This window comes from Trichomycterus rosablanca, chromosome 1 (assembly GCF_030014385.1).
Source record: "Trichomycterus rosablanca isolate fTriRos1 chromosome 1, fTriRos1.hap1, whole genome shotgun sequence".
In the NCBI taxonomy this organism is placed as follows: Eukaryota; Metazoa; Chordata; class Actinopteri; order Siluriformes; family Trichomycteridae; genus Trichomycterus; species Trichomycterus rosablanca.
The window spans coordinates 33484453-33491637 of record NC_085988.1 but is presented as its reverse complement, the minus strand read 5'-3'; the positions used below and the strand labels follow the sequence as shown (position 1 = coordinate 33491637).

Here is a 7185-nt window from a genome sequence, read left to right as displayed (position 1 = left end):
CTTTGGGAGTTTCTTGTTTCTTTCACCTTCCCAATCATGCTAAAACTGAATCATCACTAAACTGTTTCTTATGTGGGAGTGAGAGAGTAAATAGGCAAATGAGTAATATCTTAGTAATATTGGTTTTTACCACAGAAAGAGAGAATTCTGGGTCATTTTCTTCAACATTAGAAAAAGAATTTTTTTTTTTTATGTTTTAAACAGACACCATTGAAATATATTATACAATGTAAATTATGTACACTGCTACATAAGTGTATTACCACAGTGTTATAAAGAGAAAAGCACTCATTGTATGTGGTGGAAAAACTGCTGAAAAGCCTCGGCTACGTAAATGAAGAACAGATGACAGCTGTACATAGCAGTCTGTGTTTGACTATGGCTCAGTTGGGGTTATTCTCCTGTGGGTAGATTGATAGATCCGTTCTCTTTCTGCTGTAGAGAAATTAGTGACCTTCAGCTAGATGCTGCCACTGGTTTTTCATTGCAGGATTAACGAGTCGTGCTATTGTTGGTGTTTCTGTTCCTCGTTTTTATTTAGTCACTGCTGAACATTTAGTATTTGGCTTTAAATACTAATTAGGGTGCAGTGAGGTGGAATTTCATTACTGAAAATGACTGTTTTCAGCTGTTCACATGGTGTCAGTGTAATGAATTAAATTCTCCATGCAGTAATGATAATGTTCGAGACTTTTCGACTACATCTGGAAAAAACATTTTTATAAGCAAAACACCCCATAAACCTGCCTAACTCACTCATGTTTGGTCACATGGATGGTTAGAATCAATAACACACTGTGTGCCCTAGATTATTTTTTCGATCATTTACATTTTAGAATTTCTTCTTAGCACTACTGCAAAGCGGGTTAGCAAATTTATGAGATCAATTCCTTTGTACTAAAAGTCATATCACCTTGAGTTTTATCCTTTCCATTGAAACACAAGCTTAGAAGAGTTTAGGAACGTGAATTTGACCTAATTACCTTAAGACATTTGTTTATGGTAATTAATTTGTAGTTATTTACCTGTAAATATGGTCATATTAAATGAAATTCAAAAATTCATGTACATGTACACTTATTTAAAAATGTATGTACATCTAAGAGTCACTTAGGGTGATTATATGATTTGTAATGATAAACATTGTATTATAATGGAAATGCATTTTTACTAGAACTCTTGGACTTTTGGTTCCCACTGTATTTCATTTTTACTAAAGCATTCCACATGATATCATAAAACTTGTGTATAATTATACATGTACTGTACTGAAAACCATGGAGTTAAATGAATTTTTTTTTTCTCTACACTAAGCATTAAAGGATAGTGGAAGCCGAAATACAGACCCGCTAACCAAATGTTGTATTCCTGAGAGACCCATCTCAATGAGAAAAAAATCCAACACTGCCTAACAATTAAATTGACTATAGAAAGAGCTTGCGGAGATATTGTGGTATTTAGAGATGAGAATGAATCAATGAATAATGAAATAAACACAAAAATTATGACATATAAAAAGTACATAATGTTTTCTCACAGCAAGAACAGTCTAGCTTCATTATATTTCTAGTTTGTGCATGCTAAATTGGTGTTTGCCCTGGCACTACTGTCTCACTACACATTGGTGCTGAGAGAATACGTTTCCATGGTTTCCATGGCAAGAAAGACAAGAAAAGGGGGGTGAGTGAGAGAAAAAATTCTTGGTATTAGGAGAAGCAGAGATGTGGCAAAAACTTGAAAGCAGAATTTCTATCAGAACGGTTATATAACATTATTATTAAATCAACAGATTATTTGTTGTAATGAATTTTAAAAGCTCTTTTTTAACAATCTATTGTGGTGTGTCAAAATCAGGATCAATAGTGTCCTAAACACAGTGGGTTGGTATATGACTGAATTACATTGTTACAACACAGATTTTGCAAATGAACACAGGACTTTGTTCTAAAAATGTTACATGCCATTGCGAGATGACTCTGTTGTGAGGACATAAGCATCAAATCAGTATTGTCTGATAATTAAACCTATGAAAAGCGACCACCCTCTTGTAAGGCGGCTTTAGTTTCAAAAAGCAATTTTATTGTCTCCATTAGATAATGCATCTGCAAAAAAACATTACAAAGCCCAATGTTTTAAAGGAATATTGATACAATTGTTAAAAAGGTAAAGTAAAACAACAAAGGTATGAGGAAAATAGCGATGCATTTTCGTAGTGCACTGAAAATGTCAATGAATCTTTGGATTCTGCTGTCGTAGTGGTGTGTAATTAATAACATTAGTAAAAATTAGTGTATGTGCCTAATGATTTTTTTTTATATTATATCATTTAGATCATTTAAGCCTGTCTGATTTGCTAGAAAATTTATTAATTAGCCAACTAAGACACATTTTCAAAACCAAGGCTTTTAAACGGTGGAAGAAGGTACTGATCAGCTGCTTTGCATGAAGACATTACAAGGTTACAGTAAAGTCAACATTGACCTCTTGGCGTTTTGGGATTTTTTTACTTGATCTTTGGATTTAAAAAGATCTAAAAAAGGATATAATCTAAATCTAATCTAAATCTGGATTTAAAAATAGATTTTTTTTCATTGAAATCATACAGATTTAAGGCTTCTACAGGCACATACACCACTGTATTATCATCATAATATGCCAAATCTGCCCAGGCTCAGGCAGAATTATCACTAGAAATCAAATTCTCAGTAGCAAAAATGTATGTGATTTTAACTTTCACAACCACACTTTGGCCTTATATTGGAATCATTAAAAAATTAAATTGATGCATTCTCTATTTGAGAATACTCTGACACCCAGTGTAGTAGACTGTATGATATCTGACAGCTAATACAGCATCCCACTGAATCCAAGTACTGCCATTTAACTTCATGAACTTCTATGTAATAAAGCCTAATTATATTAATGACTGTCACTGCGTTGATCTGTCACACACAAAGACTGATGTAAACTAATCAGAGATTGAACAAGAAGCGCACAATCATAACAATCTTATAACCAACTCATAACTAAACGCGGCTGGCTTTAGCAAGGTTTCACCTCAATCATGTTAACAACGATCTGATCTGATTCTGGGTGTCGACAAGCTCAGCTTACCTCATTAAATACAGAATGACATCATACAACCTTTTACTCTCTCCCTCCCATCCTAATCTGAGAAACAAAGAAGATCTAGCTAAGAATGAACGGAGCATTGGATCCTCGCGGGACCAATTTTGGAGACGTGTGGACCCACCATAAGTCTTGACTTTCCATTTAACATGCCTAATGCCAACAGTTGCCGAGGCAACGAGTTATGCCACCATCTGTCACGCCACCTCCTAATTCAATTCTGTGTTCTACTCTACAGCTCAATTACTTTATAATGGATGTTTGTGATGACACTACGGAGGTGGAACCACAACATGGGTTTTAGGTTCGATCCTAGCCTCTGTGCATTTTGCGTAAGGAGTTTCGTATGTTCTCCCAGCGTCTGCATGGATTTCCTCTGTGTGCACTAATTTAATGCAGCGGCATACTGTGTTAAGTAACAATGTTTTTTTACAACTGTAACCATAGCATGATGATTTTAAAAAAACAATACCGCCTGAAGGCTCGATGATCATGCACATTCATCAGCTTTTTCTGCCCCTCCCTGAGTCTTTTTATTATATTATGAACTGTAGATAGTTAGCAGTTAAACTGCTAATTGTGAAACCTTCCACAGCAGTGTTACTTGTACAAACCCAATTTACAAATTACAACCCAATTAAAAAACTGATAATTGTATTTTGTAAATATGAACACATTTTGAATTTGATGCCTGCACCACTTTTGTTCCAACTTTACTGAAAATGGGGTTTGAATAACCTTAGTCTTATTTTGCCTCTGTCCCAACTTTTTCTGATTGTATTGTAGGAATCACATTCTATTGTTTTCATATTTACAAAATATGATTAAGTTTGCAACACTAAAAATTATTTCTTTGTACTTTTATCAGTTCAAAGTTCAAGTTCAAGTGAAAGTTCAAATTACAGTTTTTAATTGTTATTGCATTTATAAAAGGTATCCTACCATTTCTGGACACATGTTTATTTTGTTTGTAGTGTAGAAAATAAAAGAACAATGAACACTTGATAGTAATACGCATTAGTCCTGATTAGTCTGTTAAAGAACTCTGTCTCCCCCTGTCTGCTGCGGACTTAATCCATCATGCATATACAGTACATAGAACCCAACTGCTAAACCAGTACTAAAGTGTTATTATTATAAATAAACCAGCAAGTTTTAGTAATATGTGAATAATGTCTGGTGAGTAAAACACCCACTGAAACAACTAGAATTGGTTTTCCTGCACAAGCAAAGCACCTAATGTTTTTCTTGTTAGAAAAAAACCTTTATTTTTTATTTCAGTTATTTTCTAACTGGACAGAATTATATTCCTGATGTCTGACTGACTTGGTGTTATACTGTAATGATTAAGTGTTACCTTTATTTTTTGAGCAGTGTATAAATGTGTTCAGTAACATATAAATTTACATTTACATTTTTGGGATTTAGCAGATGCTTTTATCCAAAGCAACCCACAGTTGTGACGATACAATTTAAGCAATTGAGGGTTAAGGGTCTTGCCCAAGAGCCCAACAGTGGCAACCTGGCAGTGGTGGGGCTTGAACCAGCAACCCTCTGACTACTAGTCCAGTACCTTAACCACTAGGCTACAACTGCCCCAAATCTGTAAAATAATGTTTTATAGATTGGACCATGTTTTCAGAGAAAACTTTGGTTATGGGTTACCAGTGTACTTATGTGGGTCTGATCAAACATTAATTAACTGATCAGCAAGCAACAAGATACACTTTATGGCCAGAAGTATGTGGACACCACTCATGTATTTTATGGGTTCAACTTTGCGGCAACAGTTTGAGGAAGGCCTTTTTCCTCCCAGTTTGACTGTGCCCTGTGCAGAAAGTTAAGTTAATGGAGGCTTACATAAAGCACTGTCCACAACGCTACTGAACGCCTTAGGAAGAAATCAGAACATCAGTTATGGGCCGGACAAGATGATATTACCTCATGGTCAAGTGTTGTGGAAAGCCTTTTTAGAACAGAGTAGGTCGTGACATCAACACTATATTTATGCCTATGGTTTTGGAATGGGATGTCTAACTTTTCCTCGAAATCAAATCAAATCACGTCACGATATCACTTTGTGTATATGGGCACAGTCATGTTGGAAAAAAAAACAAAACCTTTCCCAAACCATTGCCATCAATTTAAAAGTACATAATTTATTTTATATGTGAATATAAAAATATGTGATTGCATATGCCTTTTATAAATGGGTGTCAATAAAACATCTAGGAAAAATATAAAATACATAATATAGTTTAGCCAATTTGGTGCATACAAATTAGATTAAATAACACCAAATTATTCCTTTATTAAAAACATTTAAACAGTTTAACATTCATACTTTGCTGTAGCCACTCAAACCTTACTTAACATTCATTTCATTAGCAGATGCTGTCTAGTCAAGAAACCTTACATCTCAGCTTCCAGTAAAGGTTTGGTTCAGCTGGACACTGAACATACAACCTAGGAATAATTGTCTGAAGTATGAACCAGTGATTCACATCTCACAATAGACATGTTGCATTCATTTAAGCTGCATAAGCAGATCTGTCCACACACTCAGTCCCTGCACATCAAAGTCTCCATCAGCTTGTTTAAGCCTCATCAGCTCTTTCTCAGTCTCCTCCTTCAGTGGTGAACCCGAACTCCATGAGGACTTAACCCGCTCCAGCAGTCTCTGAAATGACACTGCTTTATCACACAGCTGCACCCATAATCCATTGCTCACATCATATTCCATGGTGGAAGCCCAGTGTTTCAACCTGTCCCAGTAAGCAAGCCAGAATTTCGGGCACTGTTGGGAAAATGTCGTGCATATGTGTGGTGACAGAGATTGGCACACGGTGTTGAGCAAGTCATGACGTGTTAGTAACCAGTCAACAAGAAGATCTGGAGCTGTGCTCTGTTCATTCCAGTTATTTGCTGACAAAAGTGCAGATGCAATAAGTTTTGGGAAGCTGTCTGATCCTGCACTGTCCTGAAAAATAGAGTCCAGCAGCTTTTTGGCACATGTGTCATCACTTGGAGACTGTATGGCGTGGATGTGCTGTAGAAGCATCATGCCGTGGACCTGTGTGCCAAGAGAGATGCCAAAATCAAAATCAGGCTGGTTCAGAGAGATATCTTCGAACAGTTTACAAGCTGATCGACAAGCAATGAGACTACCAAGATCATGGTCAGCTTGATCAGTGTAATCACAGGGTCCGAACTTCTGCAGAAGTGCTTTGATGACAGAGTGAGGTGTTGCTGGATTCTTCAAGAGTCCAGTCAACAGTTTGTGCTGGCACTGAGCTAGATCAGACAGAGTCAGACAGCAGTATGTGGACAAAGTCTCTTCCAGCAGCTCGTTAGTTTTACGCAGGTGGTTTTCTAAAACCTTTCTTACTGTGGGTTTATTGTTGAAGCGAGTGTACAGGTGTTCACAGTACTCTGCCCACTGAAATGCTCTGTGTACAGTCTCACTGTTCCACTCCTTCACATAGCTGGTGTGAGACACAGCCAGCAGCTGCACTGTGCTTGCCAGGTTCTTCAACACAGTCTCCATGCGCAACACGGTGTGTACATTTTACTCACCTTACACACAGCATGTTAACACTTCACCTGTCACTTTCACCCACTGGTAGCATAAAACACTAATAACACGTGTGTTGAAAAACTACTGCAACAACATAAACACACTGCTCCCGCCAGCAAGAGAAACGACCCAATCCTTTCCTTCTTCCTGGACTGGTTTTCAAAATAAAAGCTTGAACGCTTACTACTACTACTACTACTACTACTACTACTACTACTACTATTATTATTATTATTATTATTATTATTATTATTATTATTATTATTATTATTATTATTAGTCGTAGTAGTTGTAGTAGTAGTAGTAGTATTTTTAAGAATAATAAGAAAACATCTATTTAATCATAAATAATAAACATTACTTAAACATTACTTTAAAACGAACATCGTATAAGCAAAATATTCAGTGAAAAATTACATAAATTTGTTTAAAATGCTTAACAAAACACAAAAATATTACATTAAATATATAATTAGTTA

At 35.9% G+C, this 7185-nt stretch overlaps 1 protein-coding gene across 1 annotated transcript; it reads right to left on the bottom strand.

The window, feature by feature from the left end:
* Positions 1-5420: 5420 nt before the first annotated feature.
* On the bottom strand, positions 5421-6828 carry fancf (FA complementation group F). The gene has a single exon (XM_063001952.1). It carries the CDS (start codon positions 6674-6676, stop codon positions 5657-5659), a length of 1020 nt encoding a protein of 339 aa, XP_062858022.1. The 5' UTR covers positions 6677-6828; the 3' UTR covers positions 5421-5656.
* Positions 6829-7185: the final 357 nt, after the last annotated feature.